Source organism: Salmo trutta, chromosome 23 (genome assembly GCF_901001165.1).
Source record: "Salmo trutta chromosome 23, fSalTru1.1, whole genome shotgun sequence".
Taxonomy (NCBI): Eukaryota; Metazoa; Chordata; class Actinopteri; order Salmoniformes; family Salmonidae; genus Salmo; species Salmo trutta.
This window is the reverse complement of record NC_042979.1, coordinates 44,304,558-44,322,735: the sequence shown is the minus strand read 5'-3', so window position 1 is coordinate 44,322,735 and position 18,178 is coordinate 44,304,558. Positions and strand designations below refer to the sequence as shown.

The window sequence follows — 18,178 nt, the reverse complement described above, 5'->3', positions numbered from 1 at the left end:
TACAAATGGTATCCATGAGTTCATCTGACTCTGGGTCAGTAGAAAAAGGGCTTAATTGCCAAAAATCTGCACTTTCCCTTTCAACTCATGTAGTTATCATCAGTGTCCCAAAGCAGCGCCCTCTCTCTGTCTGTGTGTGTGTGTGTGTGTCTGTGTCTGTGTCTGTGTGTCTGTGTCTGTGTCTGTGTGTGTGTGTGTGTGTGTGTGTGTGTGTGTGCGTGCGTGCGGTACTCACCCACACACTGGTTCCACTGGTAGTGCTGTGTGTAGCCCTGAGGGCAGTTACAACGGTAGCCGCCCAGCATGTTCTGGCAGCCATGTTGGCACCTGTCGTTACTGTCACACTCGTTCACGTCTGATGGTCAAACGGCAGAAGAACACATATGCATTAGCCCATCGTCATCTTCACCATCCTAATAACCGTCGTTATCATTATCATCACCATCTTCCTAATTCTTATTCATTATCATCATCATCACCGTTCCCATCATGGTTACATTGCAGATTTGGATTGGAACATTAAGCTACTGTACAATGCAGTATGATGCAATTGTGAAACAACTCTGCACCCACTGCAAGTTTCCTGCACCAGCGACTCTAAAATATATATATATAAAGCTTGAAATCTACATTAGTGTATTTCAATTGCGTTTACACCCAAAATGCTAGGAGAACAAATCTGCCTTTAGCTGCCTAGTTGTATGGATTCCCTTGGTGTGTATAATTGATCCTTCATAATGAATTGGCAGGTTGACTCGGTATCTGTATCTAATACACACTCCGATAGATGTGGAAAAATGGCCTATTTAAGCCGAATGCTTTTTATTTAGTCAAACAAAAATCATATCCATTCATCTCCACTGCTTTCGAGTAACGCAAACCAGGTAAACTTTAGCTCAAAACAGAGGATAACAACGTTCCACCTATGATTTGAGCTTTTACAGAGTCCAACCCACTGCCCTGAATTCTCTCCCAGTACAGTACTTACTGTACTTACTGTACTTACAGTCAACCTGTACCAAACTATTCTTTGTTGGGTTTTGAAAGTTCATTATTTTGTTTGTAGAGCGATGGTGCAGAGTTCATTTAGATAGTGCCAGTAGGACTTGTAGTTTTGGGCATTGCCACTCTGTGGAGACTTCAATAAAAGGAGAGTTGGCGAAAGGTTTGAGGCCTTGAAATAGCAGTCAGCCAAATGCTGTTAGAGAGAACAGTCAAGTAGGCCTTGATTTCCTACGCTTTAATAACAGTAGTGCCACTTGGTGAAGTCGTAACTTCAAAATATATTTTCATCTTTAATTTCATTGTTTCTTTCTTTTATTGTTTGTCTTTTTTTTCATATGTTGCTTCTGACAATACAGGTGGAAAAACTACCCCCAAACTGGGTGGTTTATCTCTGCCACTGAGGTTCAATCCCACAGTTCTACCAACCATATATGCTTAAGATACAGATTTCACCACTAGCTCACCAAAACCATGGCATTGGTTGATCGGGGACATCATATCTTCAGGTTTTATGGAGGTGAGGCAACTGTGCAATGCAAACTTAGCCATCAGGTTACATACAGTGAGATGATGATATGGTAATGATAAGTTAAAAATAGTGAACAATTCCTTATGATTGTTCAATGATGCTACTCATAATTATATATATTTTTTATTTAACCTTTATTTAAGTAGGCAAGTCAGTTAGGAACAAATTCTTATTTACAATGACGGCCAAGGAACAGTGGGGTTAACTGCCTTGTTCAGGGGCAGAACAACAGATTTTCACCTTGTCAGCTCGGAGATTCGATCTAGCAACCTTTCGATTACTGGCCCAACGCTCTAACCACTAGGCTATGCTGCCACCCCGATTTATTGAAACAAAAAGCATAATTCATATGAAGTGTGTCATATGTCATGTGGATGTTTCCCGTAAGAAATGGAATGAAGAAAGGAAAATAAACTACATTGTATCTACCATCACAGTGCAGCCCGGTGTCGTCCAGTTCGTAGCCCCGCTGGCACTCGCAGTTGAAACTGCCAGGGGAGTTCTGACAGATGCCCTTGGTGCCACACACGGAGGGTTCCCCGACACACTCATTATTATCTGACAGAGAGAGCATTGCATTTATGTAGTTTGTATTTTACCTGAGTTGTGTTCATTGGGCAACAAACAGAAAAAAAACTGACTGAAACAGGGAGGGACTTTGTGAACTTGTCCAATAAGAAATTGTCATTTTTGTTTTCCGTTTTAAAGGGTGTGCCCTACTGAACATAACCCTGGTACAGTTTAGTGTAAGATCACATATGAAACATAAGCAATTGATTGAATTAAGGCGTTATGCTTATAGCTGCAGTAGACTAATTTAAAACATTAACACGGACGTTACCTATGCATGCAGTGTGGTGCTGGGTGAAGCCAGGGGGACACTTGCAGGTGAATCCACCCACGGTGTTGACACACATGAACTGACAGTTGTGCCTCTTGGTCTGGCACTCGTCCAAATCTAAACGGACACACACACACACACACACACACACACACACACACACACACACACACACACACACACACACACACACACACACACACAGTAAACCAAAGCTCTCAGATCACACACAAAACATTACACCCTGTTATTACACAACATTCCATTATTTTATGTTGACCCCTTTTCAATGGATAGAGCCCCTATGCTGCGATTCAATTCATTCCAGCACTGTTCATGACTCATTCAACCAGTGTACTGAGTCACTGTAATTCAGGTCTGTCACCACGTTGTGATACAGGACGATCAACTCTACAGTAACGACTGGCTTTTTGAGCATCATCTGTCCTCTCATTATTATATTCCTATAGTGTGGACAGCACTCACTAATCACTCACTAATCACTCACTAATCACTCACTAATCACTCACTAATCACTCACTAAGCACTCACTAATCACTCACTAATAATGAAGAGATCACTTTAGCTAGCTAGAAAAAAAAATCTAATAAAATCTACGTTTATTGGTCGCATACACAGTTCAGCAGGTACCGTTGAAATGAAGCTGATAAGATGTTGGGTTTGAGCTGTAAAACTTCTAACCTGGTCATAGATCTGTTGTGTCAAGATGTGACAATGACCATAGACGTTTGCAGCACAGCACACTCAGATCTAGGACCAGCCTATAATACCCCTATCCAATCTAGAAATCCAGCAGACAGCCATCGAGCTAAAAAAAAAAGAAAAAAGACTGTTGCTTTGCATCATGGGAGCTGTAGTTTCCCCTGTACCTTTGCAGGTCCTGCCGTCCTCTTGGAGCACGTAACCACGGGGACAGGAGCAAGTGTAACTTCCCTCAGTGTTCTTACAGATGAAATTACACGGCTTGGGGGACATGACACACTCATCCAGATCTGACAGGAAGAGAACACAGAAGATCAACAGGGGAGGGGTTATTATGAGCGCCTTGTTGTAATCATTTATCTATGATCTGATAGGTAAAAGGGGAAATGGTCGAATTAGTGACAACTTCAAGGAAGCAAAGGAGAGAACGATGCATTTTTCATGTATCCCAACACAGCCTTGGTATTGGAGTGCAATTTTGCTCCAGCCCTGCACTAAATCGCTGATACAACAAATCATAGATTTACAATGACCTTCAATCACAACCACTCACCAGGTTCTATTAAAACAGTTACAATGACCTTCAATCACAACCACTCACCAGGTGTAATTACAACAGTTACAATGACCTTCAATCACAACCACTCACCAGGTTTAATTACAACAGTTACAATGACCTTCAATCACAACCACTCACCAGGTTTAATTACAACAGTTACAATGACCTTCAATCTCAACCACTTACAAGGTTTTAAAACAGACTCCATGTCACATCATAATACTGTTCTGACCAATAGAAGTGTAACAGTGAAATGTGCCTTACCCACGCAGGCCGTTCCAGTGATGGTGGCGGTGTAGCCCAGTTTGCAGTGGCAGCGGTAGGATCCCATGGTGTTGATGCAGCGTCCATTCTTACACGTGTCAGGGATTACTTTACACTCGTCTATATCTGTAGGACAAAAGACAGGGAGCACAGGGCCATTCAGAGAAGACGGGCCCATTCAGAGAAGACGGGCCCATTCAGAGAAGACGGGCCCATTCAGAGAAGACGGGCCCATTCAGAGGAGACGGGCCCATTCAGAGGAGACGGGCCCATTCAGAGGAGACGGGCCCATTCAGAGAAGACGGGCCCATTCAGAGAAGACGGGCCCATTCAGAGGAGACGGGCCCATTCAGAGAAGACGGGCCCATTCAGAGAAGACGGACCATTCAGAGAAGACGGGACCATTCAGAGAAGACGGAACCATTCAGAGAAGACATGCCCATTCAGAGAAGACGGACCATTCAGAGAAGACGGGCCCATTCAGAGAAGACGGGCCCATTCAGAGAAGACGGGCCCATTCAGAGAAGACATGCCCATTCAGAGAAGACGGACCATTCAGAGAAGACGGGCCCATTCAGAGAAGACGGGCCCATTCAGAGAAGACGGGCCCATTCAGAGAAGACGGACCATTCAGAGAAGACATGCCCATTCAGAGAAGACGGACCATTCAGAGAAGACGGACCATTCAGAGAAGACGGGACCATTCAGCATTCAGCTGAATAAGAAATATACCCATAGTGTAAAGCAGAGGGTGACAATTAGATTCAGCCACGGGTGATTATTTTCTGAGTGGATGGTCATGGGGCCGAAACATAAATCTAATCATTTGTACACTGCAAATTGAGTGGAAGTAAGCCCAAACAGATATTGTTTTTGACAATAACATAATCATTTCCTACCTTGATTACATTGAGACATGATCACCTCTCTATTGATTCGTGGTAATACTTGGGAACAGATTTCCTAAATCAAAACCGTTTAGAAAGATTTTTTATTTTTTTCACAGAAAATATTGAGTGGCCATTGTCTATAGGGTCAATTTCATTGGCTTGTTCCGTGTCCCATGTATAATTTCTTGTTTTCCGATTACTAATCTTGATTCAATTCAAGAGTTTGTTAGGTTTGCTAGGTTACTCTTGCATTCTAGTGGACAACCCGAGAAGAGAAAAAAACTAGTATGAATTACAGAGTTGACAGTCTTGGAGATCGCCTAAAAATAACACTGAAGCACTCATCCTGAACTCGTGCCTCGGGCCGGGTGACATTCCCGACATTCTTTTCACTGGATCATTCCTTGGACTTAATATGTGGTAATTGCTACATCTTGCCTTTTGAATGTTTGGGCGGGCATTTTGCCATATCGTTTACACCTATCCAATCATTTCAGATCTACAGTAGTGCCTAGGGGAAAGAGCGTAGAAGAAACTCGTGATCACCTGACCGAAAGACATATATATTTAACCTGTAACTTTAAGCCTTATCATCAAGGCACTTCTCCCTACAGGCACTTCCACTGTTCAACCCTTTTTCGTTCTCTATAACTCCAAGCCCTTTGATCTCTCACCCATGCCGTCGGTGGCGTATCCCGGGCCGTGGGGGCATAGCTTCTTGTAACCTGCCGTGCCAGCCAGGGGACAGAGCTCACACTGGTTACCCCAGCCGCGACCTCCGTCACAGCAGCACTGGGACTTGGTGGTGGGGGTCCGGCTGCTGGAAGACATCTGGCACATAGTCATGAGCACCTCGGTAAAGCAGAAGCCCTCCCTGTAGTCTAGAGAGAGGGGCAGAACAGACAAGACTGTATGTGTCTATACACTGAGTGTACAAAACATTAAGAACACCTGCTCTTTCCATGACATAGACTGACCAGGTGAAATCAGGTGAAAGCTATGATCCCTTATTGATGGCACTTATTAAATCCATTGAATTAGTGTAGATGAAGGGGATGATACAGGTTAAAGAAGGATTTTTAAGGCTTGAGACAATTGAAACATAGATTGTGTATGTGTGCCATTCAGGGCAAGATAAATGGGCAAGATAAAATATTTAAGTGCCTTTGAACAGGGTATGGTAGCACTGTAGATGCCAGGCACACCGGTATGAGTGTGTCAAGAACTGCAACGTTGCTGGGTTTTTCACACTCAACAGTTTCCTGTGTGTATCAAGAATGGTCCACCACCCAAAGCATTGGAGTCAACATGGCCCAGCATCCCTGTGGAATGCATTTGACACCTTGTAGTCTATGCACTGACGAATTGAGGCTGTTGTGAGAGCAAGGGGGGGTGCAACTAAATCTTAATGTTTTGTACACTCAGTGAATATACTCTAAATCAAATCAAATTGTATTGGTCACATACACATGTATGTGTACAGATGTTAATGCGATTGTAGTGAAATGCTAATTTCCTCTAGATAAATATTTTGGGGCATTTTTTGAACCTTTATTGAGGCAGTTATCAAATGTATTTATATAGCCCTTCTTACATCATCTGATGTCACAAAGGGCTGTACAGAAACCCAGCCTAAAACCCCAAAACAGCAAGCAAACAGCAAGCAATGCAGGTGTTATGAAACAGAGGGGGAGACAGATAAGTGGGAGAGACAGAAGGGACGTTGGTGGGGCTTGAAGTCTGTTCTCCGGTGGGGGAAGAATATGGTTGGAGCAACCGGGAGAGTTGCCGCTAGAACACAGCCTCTATACAGAACAGACAGACAGTTAAACAAGTCATTCACATTACACATGAAAAAAAGAACAGCCGTTTGTAAGACATTTTTAAATCTCTTATTTTTTTTTCCATTTCCATTTTTTTTTTTAAACACAGACATTTATGCAGGAGAGGAAATGTAGCCGTCCAGATGTAGCACAGGCGCTAACAAAAAGAAGAAGACTACGGTCTGCTCTAGTTGTTACTCAAGTGTCATTTTTATTTTGGTGGTCGGGAGAAAAAGCTGTTATATCACTAATTAAACGACTTCTAGCTAATTTTAGACATATACTGTACAGAGGATATTCCTAACACTGACTGTCAGACACACACACACACACACACATACACACACACACACACAGTGTGTTCCGTAGGAGTGCGTATGATTCTTACCGAGACACTGTGTCCGTGTAGAGTCAGACTCATAGCCGCCTCCACACTCACATATGTAGCTGCCTATAGTGTTGATACAACGACCATTCTCACAGATCCCCGGCTTGCTACGACACTCATTCTCATCTGAATGGAGAAAGAGAGAGACAGACAGACAGACAGACAGAGGGAGGGATAAAAGGGTGGTGAGAATGTGATGGAGAGAGAGAGAGTAAAAGATGAAGAGGTAGAGAGAGAAAGACAAATAGAAAGATAAAGATGCAGTAGAAGGAGGGGCGATAAATGTTTAAAATCAAACTTACATCTACCCCCAAAAATATGCAATCTCACATCCCACTAGGCAAAAACTGGTTGAATTAACATTGTTCACACATTATTTCAACCCCAAAAATCTATGCGATGGCGTTGAATCAACGTGGAAAACTGATTCGATTTGCAACATTTTTCACCCAACTTTTAACCTAAATCCAATAACATTGATTTTGCATTTAATTCACGTTAGTTGAAAACTCAACCAAATATAAAATCAAAACTAAACATGGAACTGACATCTGTGCCCAGCGGGATCAGTCTTGAACAGTTCTATCAACGACCACAGTGAAATGGTAACATATCACTGTTGAACAGTTCTATCAATGTTTCCTCACCCTCGCACACTTCGTTGTCCAGGCGCCGCACCATCCCCGGCGGGCACACACACATGAAGGTGCCGATGAGGTTCTTGCAGGTCATGCCTCTGGACTCACAGTCATGGAGCCCCTCGGAACACTCATCCAGATCTGAGGAAATGATTGCACAGTATTTTTGTATGAAAGAAAGATGTTCTTTAGTGAGAATGAATGATTTCTCAGCCTTGTCTGTAGACTTAATGTTTATCCGAAATTACAAATGTACCTCATGTTATACAGTGCCTTCAGAAACGATTCACACCTCTATTTTCGCGCTGGCGTTAAGACAGAGCTAGTGTCAAACGCACGTTAGTTTGTCATTTCGGCATGTAAAAGCTGCCACACTGGCATTTTGCAGCCATAACACCAGGTTTGGCAATTTACCTGTCTTATTTCAGCTGGCTTGAGCTCACATGGGTGAGGTGGAAATATTTGAGGTGTGTCCTTAAAAACATGATCCAAAGTGCTAATTTCCAGCAGTGCTGATGGGGATATTTAAGACCAACCAAAAGCTTGTTTTAGCAGTAACACAGATGGTTATGGCATGGATTTTGACAGTGGAAACGCAGCCTATCCAGCCGTGACACACACTGCCCATATGAACATGGAACAAGAGTTACTTAACGTGCTTTTGGTGCTTGTATACTTCCTATTGAGATATAATAAATAAAAACAAAATGTTAATTTTATTTGATTAAAAACCAAGCATTGCCTCCCCTCCTCTCAAATTAAGGCTTTTTTTTTGTCTGCCCAATGCAATCGCGATTTAGTCAAGACTTTCGATAAAGGGTTTGGCTTGGAAAATAAATCTTAATCACTAAAGCTTTATTAAAATATCAAAGTTTGAGTGGAGTAAACCAGTGAGCTAACATTCCCTTTTAATCTATGCATTGTAGACAGGCCCACATTATTTTAGTCATGCAGATCACATTTTGGACATGCGTAAAACCCCTTCCATGATGTACAGTAGGCTACGTGCTCATCATGAAATGAGAGATGAGTACCTCGGTGAATACTGGTGAACCTTGTATTTAGAAGTTATCTGTAACCTGTAAAAATGTTTTCCGTTTCATATGTTTAAAAACTCAAGCCCTCCCTTAGGATTTCTATAACAAAGGCTGGTTCAACAGTAATGCGTCTGCATTCTATAACAAAGGCTGGTTCAACAGTAATGCGTCTGCATTCTATAACAAAGGCTGGTTCAACAGTAATGCGTCTGCATTCTATAACAAAGGCTGGTTCAACAGTAATGCGTCTGCATTCTATAACAAAGGCTGGTTCAACAGTAATGCGTCTGCATTCTATAACAAAGGCTGGTTCAACAGTAATGCGTCTGCATTCTATAACAAAGGCTGGTTCAACAGTAATGCGTCTGCATTCTATAACAAAGGCTGGTTCAACAGTAATGCGTCTTATTTACCCTGGAGATTTTATGATCTCATTACGTTTTAGAGCTGTTTGTTTTTCATTGAAGTTTATTACAACCAAACGTATTAGAATGATTCACGTTGAGTGCTTTCAATACAACTTCTGGAGATGTGACAACGCGATTTTATCTGTAAGATGGTTCCCATTATGTTCATAAAAACACAGGCCTATTTGAAAGCAGTAAAACGCTGAGTGGACATTCTCCCTTTGTATTTATAGTGGATCTTTGTCCAGCTACTGTGAAAGGTTTGGACGTGTCTAAAACCCTCCATAACCTGCGTTGTTTTAATATTATATGCCCACGGGGAGAAATTATGGTGAAAAAAAGTTGTTGTTTTGTAAGTATTGTGAGGTGACCTCAACTCTTTGTTGTTGGTATTATCTGGGGGATGTGAAATCAGTTGTGGAGGCTGAAAGGACACATTGTGATGACCCTACTATAGTTGATATTTATGTTTATTTATATGATATTTATATTTATTTATATGATATTTATGTTTATTTATGATATTTATATTTATTTATATGATATTTATATTTATTTATATGATATTTATATTTATTTATATGATATTTACGTTTATTTATATGATATTTATATTTATTTATATTTATGTTTATTTATATGATATTTATATTTATGTTTATTTATATGATATTTATGTTTATTTATATGATATTTATATTTATTTATTTTAATGGTCATTTATTCTATTGAACACCTTAAAAAGAATGACGTCTCCTGGGTCTGATGACATACACAGTACCGGTCAAAAGTTTGGACACACCTACTCATTCCAGGGTTTTTCTTTATTTTTTACTATTTTCTACATTGTAGAATAATAGTGAAGACGTCAAAACTATGAAATAACACATATGGAATCATGTAGTAACCAAAAAAAGTGTTGACTAAGGTCTTTGTAAAATCTGTAATTTGTTGTATCCACTAGCATATGTTATCAGTGTCTGTTGGTATACTTCCTGTATGTATACTGGTGTTTCTGCAATAAAATAATAATACAAAAATAAAGAAGGAAAGAAATATATATATTTTTTAAACTATATACAAGGAGTACCGGTATCAAGGCAGTGTGCAGGGGTACGAAGTAGTGGAGGTAATTCAGGTAATATGTACATGTAGGTAGGGGTAAAAGTGACTAGGCAATCAGGATAGATAATAAACAGAGTAGCAGTCGCGTATGTGAAGAGTGTGAAGGGTGTGAAGAGTGTGAAGGGTGTGAAGAGTGTGTGAGCGTGTCTGTGTGTGTGTGTTTTGGGAGTTGGCGTGACTCGTCATTTGGTTGAACTATCCCTTCAGGGTCAATATTGAGTAAAAGAGTAACAATGTGTGTAGCGTGTAGTGTGTAGTGTTAGTGTGTAGTGTTAGTGTTAGTGTGTAGTGTGTAGTGTGTAGTGTGTAGTGTGTAGCGTTAGTGTGTAGTGTGTAGTGTGTAGTGTGTAGCGTGTAGCGTGTAGTGTTAGTGTTAGTGTTAGTGTGTAGTGTGTAGTGTGTAGCGTGTAGTGTGTTGTGTGTAGCGTGTAGCGTGTAGCGTGTAGTGTGTAGCGTGTAGCGTGTAGCGTGTAGTGTGTAGTGTTAGTGTGTAGTGTTAGTGTGTAGCGTGTAGTGTTAGTGTGTAGTGTGTAGTGTGTAGCGTGAGTGTGTAGCGTGTAGTGTTAGTGTGTAGTGTGTAGCGTTAGTGTGTAGTGTGTAGTGTGTAGTGTGTAGCGTGTAGTGTGTAGCGTGTAGCGTGTAGTGTGTAGCGTGTAGTGTGTAGTGTTAGTGTTAGTGTGTAGCGTTAGTGTGTAGTGTGTAGCGTTAGTGTGTAGTGTGTAGTGTAGTGTGTAGCGTGTAGCGTGTAGTGTGTAGCGTGTAGTGTTAGTGTGTAGCATGTAGCGTGTAGTGTGTAGTGTGTAGTGTGTAGCGTTAGTGTGTAGTGTAGTGTGTAGCGTTAGTGTGTAGTGTGTAGTGTGTAGCGTTAGTGTGTAGTGTGTAGCGTGTAGCGTGTAGTGTTAGCGTGTAGCGTGTAGCGTGTAGCGTGTAGTGTGTAGCGTGTAGTGTTAGTGTGTAGTGTTAGTGTGTAGCGTGTAGTGTTAGTGTTAGTGTTAGTGTGTAGTGTGTAGCGTTAGTGTGTAGTGTGTAGCGTGTAGTGTTAGTGTGTAGTGTGTAGTGTGTAGTGTGTAGCGTTAGTGTGTAGTGTGTAGTGTGTAGTGTGTAGCGTGCAGCGTGTAGTGTATAGTGTTAGTGTGTAGCGTGTAGTGTGTAGTGTGTAGCGTTAGTGTGTAGTGTGTAGTGTAGCGTGTAGCGTGTAGCGTGTAGCGTGTAGTGTTAGTGTGTAGCGTGTAGCGTGTAGCGTGTAGTGTGTAGTGTGTAGCGTTAGTGTGTAGTGTGTAGTGTAGTGTATAGCGTGTAGCGTGTAGTGTGTAGCGTGTAGTGTTAGTGTGTAGCGTGTAGCGTGTAGTGTTAGTGTGTAGTGTTTGCGTGTAGTGTTAGTGTGTAGCGTGTAGTGTTTAGCGTGTAGTGTGTAGCGTGTAGTGTGTAGTGTGTAGCGTTAGTGTGTAGTGTGTAGTGTGTAGTGTGTAGCGTGTAGCGTGTAGTGTTAGTGTTAGTGTTAGTGTGTAGCGTTAGTGTGTAGTGTGTAGCGTTAGTGTGTAGTGTGTAGTGTAGTGTGTAGCGTGTAGCGTGTAGCGTGTAGTGTTAGTGTGTAGCATGTAGCGTGTAGTGTGTAGTGTGTAGTGTGTAGCGTTAGTGTGTAGTGTAGTGTGTAGCGTTAGTGTGTAGTGTGTAGTGTGTAGCGTTAGTGTGTAGTGTGTAGTGTGTAGCGTGTAGCGTGTAGTGTTAGCGTGTAGCGTGTAGCGTGTAGCGTGTAGCGTGTAGTGTGTAGCGTGTAGTGTTAGTGTGTAGTGTTAGTGTGTAGCGTGTAGTGTTAGTGTTAGTGTTAGTGTGTAGTGTGTAGCGTGTAGTGTTAGTGTGTAGTGTGTAGTGTGTAGTGTGTAGCGTTAGTGTGTAGTGTGTAGTGTGTAGTGTGTAGCGTGCAGCGTGTAGTGTGTAGTGTTAGTGTGTAGCGTGTAGTGTGTAGTGTGTAGCGTTAGTGTGTAGTGTGTAGTGTAGCGTGTAGCGTGTAGCGTGTAGTGTTAGTGTGTAGCGTGTAGCGTGTAGTGTGTAGTGTGTAGCGTTAGTGTGTAGTGTGTAGTGTAGTGTATAGCGTGTAGCGTGTAGCGTGTAGCGTGTAGTGTTAGTGTGTAGTGTTTGCGTGTAGTGTTAGTGTGTAGCGTGTAGTGTTTAGCGTGTAGTGTGTAGCGTGTAGCGTGTAGTGTTAGTGTGTAGCGTGTAGTGTTAGTGTGTAGTGTTTGCGTGTAGTGTTAGTGTGTAGCGTGTAGTGTTAGTGTTAGTGTTAGTGTGTAGCGTGTAGTGTGTAGCGTGTAGTGTGTAGCGTGTAGTGTTAGTGTGTAGCGTGTAGTGTTAGTGTGTAGCGTGTAGTGTTAGTGTTTGTGTGTTGTGTGTAGCGTGTAGTGTTAGTGTTTGTTTGTTGTGTGTAGTGTGTAGTGTTAGTGTTTGTGTGTTGTGTGTAGCGTGTAGTGTTAGTGTTTGTGTGTTGTGTGTAGCGTGTAGTGTTAGTGTTTGTGTGTTGTGTGTAGCGTGTAGTGTTAGTGTTAGTGTTTGTGTGTTGTGTGTAGCGTGTAGTGTTAGTGTTTGTGTGTTGTGTGTAGCGTGTAGTGTTAGTGTTAGTGTTAGTGTTTGTGTGTAGCGTGTAGTGTTAGTGTTAGTGTTAGTGTGTAGCGTGTAGTGTGTAGTGTGTAGTGTGTAGTGTTAGTGTGTAGCGTGTAGTGTTAGTGTGTAGTGTTAGTGTGTAGCGTGTAGTGTGTAGCGTGTAGCGTGTAGCGTGTAGCGTGTAGTGTTAGTGTGTAGTGTTTGCGTGTAGTGTTAGTGTACATGTAGGTAGGGGTAAAAGTGACTAGGCAATCAGGATAGATAATAAACAGAGTAGCAGCAGCGTATGTGAAGAGTGTGAAGGGTGTGAAGAGTGTGTGAGCGTGTCTGTGTGTGTGTGTTTTGGGAGCTGGCGTGACTCGTCATTTGGTTGAACTATCCCTTCAGGGTCAATATTGAGTAAAAGAGTAACAATGTGTTTAGCGTGTAGTGTGTAGTGTTTAGCGTGTAGTGTGTAGTGTTTAGTGTTTAGTGTGTAGTGTGTAGTGTTTAGCGTGTAGTGTGTAGTGTGTAGTGTGTAGTGTTAGTGTTTAGCGTGTAGTGTGTAGTGTGTAGTGTTAGTGTGTAGCGTGTAGCGTGTAGTGTTAGTGTGTAGTGTGTAGCGTGTAGCGTGTAGTGTGTAGCGTGTAGCGTGTAGTGTGTAGTGTGTAGTGTGTAGCGTGTAGCGTGTAGTGTGTAGCGTGTAGCGTGTAGTGTGTAGCGTGTAGTGTGTAGCGTGTAGTGTTAGTGTGTAGTGTTTGCGTGTAGTGTTAGTGTGTAGCGTGTAGTGTTAGTGTTTGCGTGTAGTGTTAGTGTGTAGCGTGTAGTGTTAGTGTTTGCGTGTAGTGTTAGTGTGTAGCGTGTAGTGTTAGTGTGTAGCGTGTAGTGTGTAGTGTTAGTGTTTGTGTGTTGTGTGTAGCGTGTAGTGTTAGTGTTAGTGTGTAGCGTGTAGCGTGTAGCGTGTAGTGTGTAGTGTGTAGCGTGTAGTGTGTAGTGTGTAGCGTGTAGCGTGTAGTGTTAGTGTGTAGCGTGTAGTGTTAGTGTGTAGCGTGTAGTGTTAGTGTGTAGCGTGTAGTGTGTAGCGTGTAGTGTGTAGTGTGTAGCGTGTAGTGTTAGTGTGTAGTGTGTAGTGTGTAGCGTGTAGCGTGTAGCGTGTAGCGTGTAGTGTTAGTGTGTAGTGTGTAGCGTGTAGTGTGTGCATCTCACCCTGACACATCCTCTGGTTCTCTCTCAGAGTGTAGTGTTAGTGTGTAGCGTGTAGTGTGTAGCGTGTAGTGTGTAGCGTGTAGTGTGTAGTGTGTAGCGTGTAGTGTTAGTGTGTAGCGTGTAGTGTGTAGCGTGTAGCATGTAGTGTTAGTGTGTGCATCTCACCCTGACACATCCTCTGGTTCTCTCTCAGAGTGTAGTGTTAGTGTGTAGTGTGTAGCGTGTAGTGTTAGTGTGTAGTGTGTAGTGTGTAGCATGTAGTGTTAGTGTGTAGTGTGTAGCATGTAGTGTTAGTGTGTAGTGTGTAGCGTGTTGTGTGCATCTCACCCTGACACATCCTCTGGTTCTCTCTCAGAGTGTAGTGTTAGTGTGTAGTGTGTAGCATGTAGTGTTAGTGTGTAGTGTGTAGCATGTAGTGTTAGTGTGTAGTGTGTAGCGTGTTGTGTGCATCTCACCCTGACACATCCTCTGGTTCTCTCTCAGAGTGTAGTGTTAGTGTGTAGTGTGTAGCATGTAGTGTTAGTGTGTAGTGTGTAGCATGTAGTGTTAGTGTGTAGTGTGTAGCGTGTTGTGTGCATCTCACCCTGACACATCCTCTGGTTCTCTCTCAGAGTGTAGTGTAAGTGTGTAGTGTGTAGCATGTAGTGTTAGTGTGTAGTGTGTAGCATGTAGTGTTAGTGTGTAGTGTGTAGCGTGTTGTGTGCATCTCACCCTGACACATCCTCTGGTTCTCTCTCAGAGTGTAGTGTTAGTGTGTAGTGTTAGTGTGTAGTGTGTAGCGTGTTGTGTGCATCTCACCCTGACACATCCTCTGGTTCTCTCTCAGAGTGTAGTGTTAGTGTGTAGTGTTAGTGTGTAGTGTGTATCTCACCCTGACACATCCTCTGGTTCTCTCTCAGAGTGTAGCCACCGGGACACATGCACTCGTATCCTCCGAAGGTGTTGATGCAGCGGAATGCACACAGCAGCGGGCTGATTGCACACTCGTTGACGTCTGACCCAGAGAACGGACGTAGACAGACAGACAGACAGACAGACAGACAGAGGACAACACCAGCGGTCAAAATCAATATCCCATGAACCACGCACCCATACGTACGCGCCTGCACACCGGCACGGGCACACACACACACACACACAACTTCCAGGCAAATAATCAGTCTCATTTGAACATTTCTGCATTTAAATTTGCAACATGCCTTCAATACATCCAGCACATATTCACATATTCATATATTTATATCCATATGGTTTAACTTTCCTACTGAACATTTCACACTATATTAATATAATATGAATATGTTCCATTTGCCAATGTGTTAAGATCATGATTTTAATAGATTTTCAATATACTAAAACTTGGAAAATAAAAGTATATAAAAAATAAAACACTTGAAAACGTGTTTAAAATTACAATATTAAATGAATAAATATACATCTCCACCACATTGATAACATGTACATGTCCAGTAGGGTTTCAATTCCACACACACCTTCACAGGTCATCATGGGGCCTGGCTCAAAGCCCTCCTCACAGTTACACTCGAACCCTCCAATCACGTTAGAGCACGTCCCGTTCCCACATAGGTTCCCCACCAAACACTCGTCAACATCTGGTCAGGACCACAAGGTTGGACAATTAACCAAACTGGAACTGGACTAGTCAAGTATAACATTACAGTAGAATTTCCAGACCACAGTATTGCACAGAAAACCAACATTTATTGTACTTTATGGGGCGGTTATCCAGACACAGATTAATATTACGGAGATTCTCCATTGACCATGCTTTCCAGTCCAAAACTAGGTTTAATATGTGTCTGGGAAACCTGTTATTTACATTCATGAACCTTATTGTTTGGTCAACTCCATACGTTCTCTTCAGTATAGACGCTATGAGATGGCACAGTACAGAGGAGGTATGTCAAGGTTTAGTAGCATTAGAGTATACAGTGCATTCTGGTGTAGTAGAGTGTTTCCTCTGTATAGTGCCTATATGAGCACCACCTGGTAAAGCCTGTCCTATATGAGCACCACCTGGTAGAGCCTATCCTATATGAGCACCACTTGGTAGAACCTGTCCTATATGAGCACCACCTGGTAAAGCCTGTCCTATATGAGCACCACCTGGTAGAGCCTGTCCTATATGAGCACCACCTGGTAAAGCCTGTCCTATATGAGCACCACCTGGTAGAGCCTGTCCTATATGAGCACCACTTGGTAGAACCTGTCCTATATGAGCACCACCTGGTAGAGCTTGTCCTATATGAGCACCACCTGGTAGAGTCTGTCCTATATGAGAACCACCTGGTAGAGCCTGTCCTATATGAGCACCGACCTGGTAGAGCCTGTCCTATATGAGCACCACCTGGTAGATCTTATCCTATAAGAGCAACCACCTGGTAGATCTTATCCTATAAGAGCACCACCTGGTAGAGCCTGTCCTATATGAGCACCACCTGGTAGAGCCTGTCCTATATGAGCACCACCTGGTAGATCTTATCCTATAAGAGCACCACCTGGTAGAGCCTGTCCTATATGAGCACCACCTGGTAGAGCCTGTCCTATATGAGCACCACCTGGTAGAGTCTGTCCTATATGAGCACCGACCTGGTAGAGCCTGTCCTATATGAGCACCACCTGGTAGAGCCTGTCCTATATGAGCACCGACCTGGTAGAGCCTGTCCTATATGAGCACCGACCTGGTAGAGCCTGTCCTATATGAGCACCCCCTGGTAGATCTTATCCTATAAGAGCACCACCTGGTAGAGTTTGCGTACAGAAACCTGGACTGGAATCTGAAATGGTTATTTTGGATTTTACGCTGAACTAAACATTCAACAATTTCTAAGATTTACTGAGTTACAGTTTATATAAGGAAATCAGTAAATTTAAATACATTCATTGGGCCCTAAACTACGGATTTCACGACTGGGAATATAGATATATAATATAAAGTAGGGGCGTGGATCAGAAACCAGTCTGATACATTGGACATTTTCAGCTTCCAGGAATTGTGTACAGATCCTTGCAACATGGGGCCGTGTATGATCATGCTGAAACATGAGGTGATGGAGGCAGATGAATGGCACGACAATAGGCCTCAGGATCTCGTCACGGTATCTCTGTGCATTCAAATTGCCACCGATAAAACGCACTTGTGTTTGTTGTCCGTAGCTTATACCTGCCCCATACCATAACCCCACCACCATGGAGCACTCTGTTCACAACGTTGACATCAGCAAACCACTCGCCCACACGATGCCATACACACTGTTTGCCATCTGCCCGGTACAGTTGAAACCAGGATTCATCTGTGAAGAGCACACTTCTCCAGGGTACCAGTGGCCATCGAAGATGAGCATTTGCCCACTGAAGTCGGTTACGAACTGCAGTCAGGTCAAGACCCTGGAGAGGACGATGAGCACGCAGATGAGCTTCCCTGAGACGGTTTCTGACAGTTTGTGTAGAAATTCTTCGGTTGCGCAAACTCACAGTTTTATCAGCTGTCCAGGTGGCTGGTCTCCAATGATCCCACAGGTGAAAAGCCGGATGTTGAGGTCCTGGGCTGGCATGGTTACAAGTGGTCTGTGGTTATGAGGCCGGTTGGACGTACTGCCAAATTCTCTAAAATTATGTTGAAGCGGCTTATGGTAGAGAAACTAACATTCAATTTTCTGGCACCAGCTCTGGTGGACATTCCTGCAATCAGCATGCCAATTGCACACTCCCTCAAAACTTGAGACATCTGTTGCATTGTGTTGTATGACATATTGCACATTTTAGAGTGGCCCTTTATTGTCCACAGCACAAGGTGCACCTGTGTAATGATCATGCTGTTTAATCAGCTTCTTGATATGCCACACGTGTCAGGTGGATGGATTATCTTGGCCTAGGAGAAATGCTCACTAACAGGGCTGTAAACAAAATTATGCGTATGGAACATTTTATTTCGGTTCATGAAACATGGGACCAACACTTTACATGTTGCGTTTATATTTTTGTTCAGTGTATTTAGGCTGGACACTATGCACTAGGCTACACTGGAATTCAACTCTTTGCTGCCAATGTGTAAAGTGAATAAAGTTGCACCTTTTTCTTCCTAATGTTCATATTATTTTTGGTCTGCACCTCATCTCACATTGGTTTAGTGCCTTCTGCTCTTC

At 42.7% G+C, this 18,178-nt stretch overlaps 1 protein-coding gene across 1 annotated transcript in view; it reads right to left on the bottom strand.

Annotated features, from left to right (window-relative positions):
- The window catches only part of fbn2a (fibrillin 2a), a 190,817-nt gene that overhangs the window by 11,643 nt on the left and 160,996 nt on the right, over positions 1 to 18,178 (bottom strand). The window contains exons 53-62 of the mRNA XM_029710481.1: positions 15,506 to 15,625; positions 14,884 to 15,006; positions 7,670 to 7,801; positions 7,023 to 7,148; positions 5,486 to 5,692; positions 3,922 to 4,047; positions 3,266 to 3,388; positions 2,376 to 2,492; positions 1,964 to 2,092; positions 236 to 355 (exon numbers count right to left, since the gene is read on the bottom strand). Coding sequence (XP_029566341.1) covers positions 236 to 355; positions 1,964 to 2,092; positions 2,376 to 2,492; positions 3,266 to 3,388; positions 3,922 to 4,047; positions 5,486 to 5,692; positions 7,023 to 7,148; positions 7,670 to 7,801; positions 14,884 to 15,006; positions 15,506 to 15,625 — 1,323 coding nt within the window. The remainder of the gene's footprint in view (positions 1 to 235; positions 356 to 1,963; positions 2,093 to 2,375; positions 2,493 to 3,265; positions 3,389 to 3,921; positions 4,048 to 5,485; positions 5,693 to 7,022; positions 7,149 to 7,669; positions 7,802 to 14,883; positions 15,007 to 15,505; positions 15,626 to 18,178) is intronic.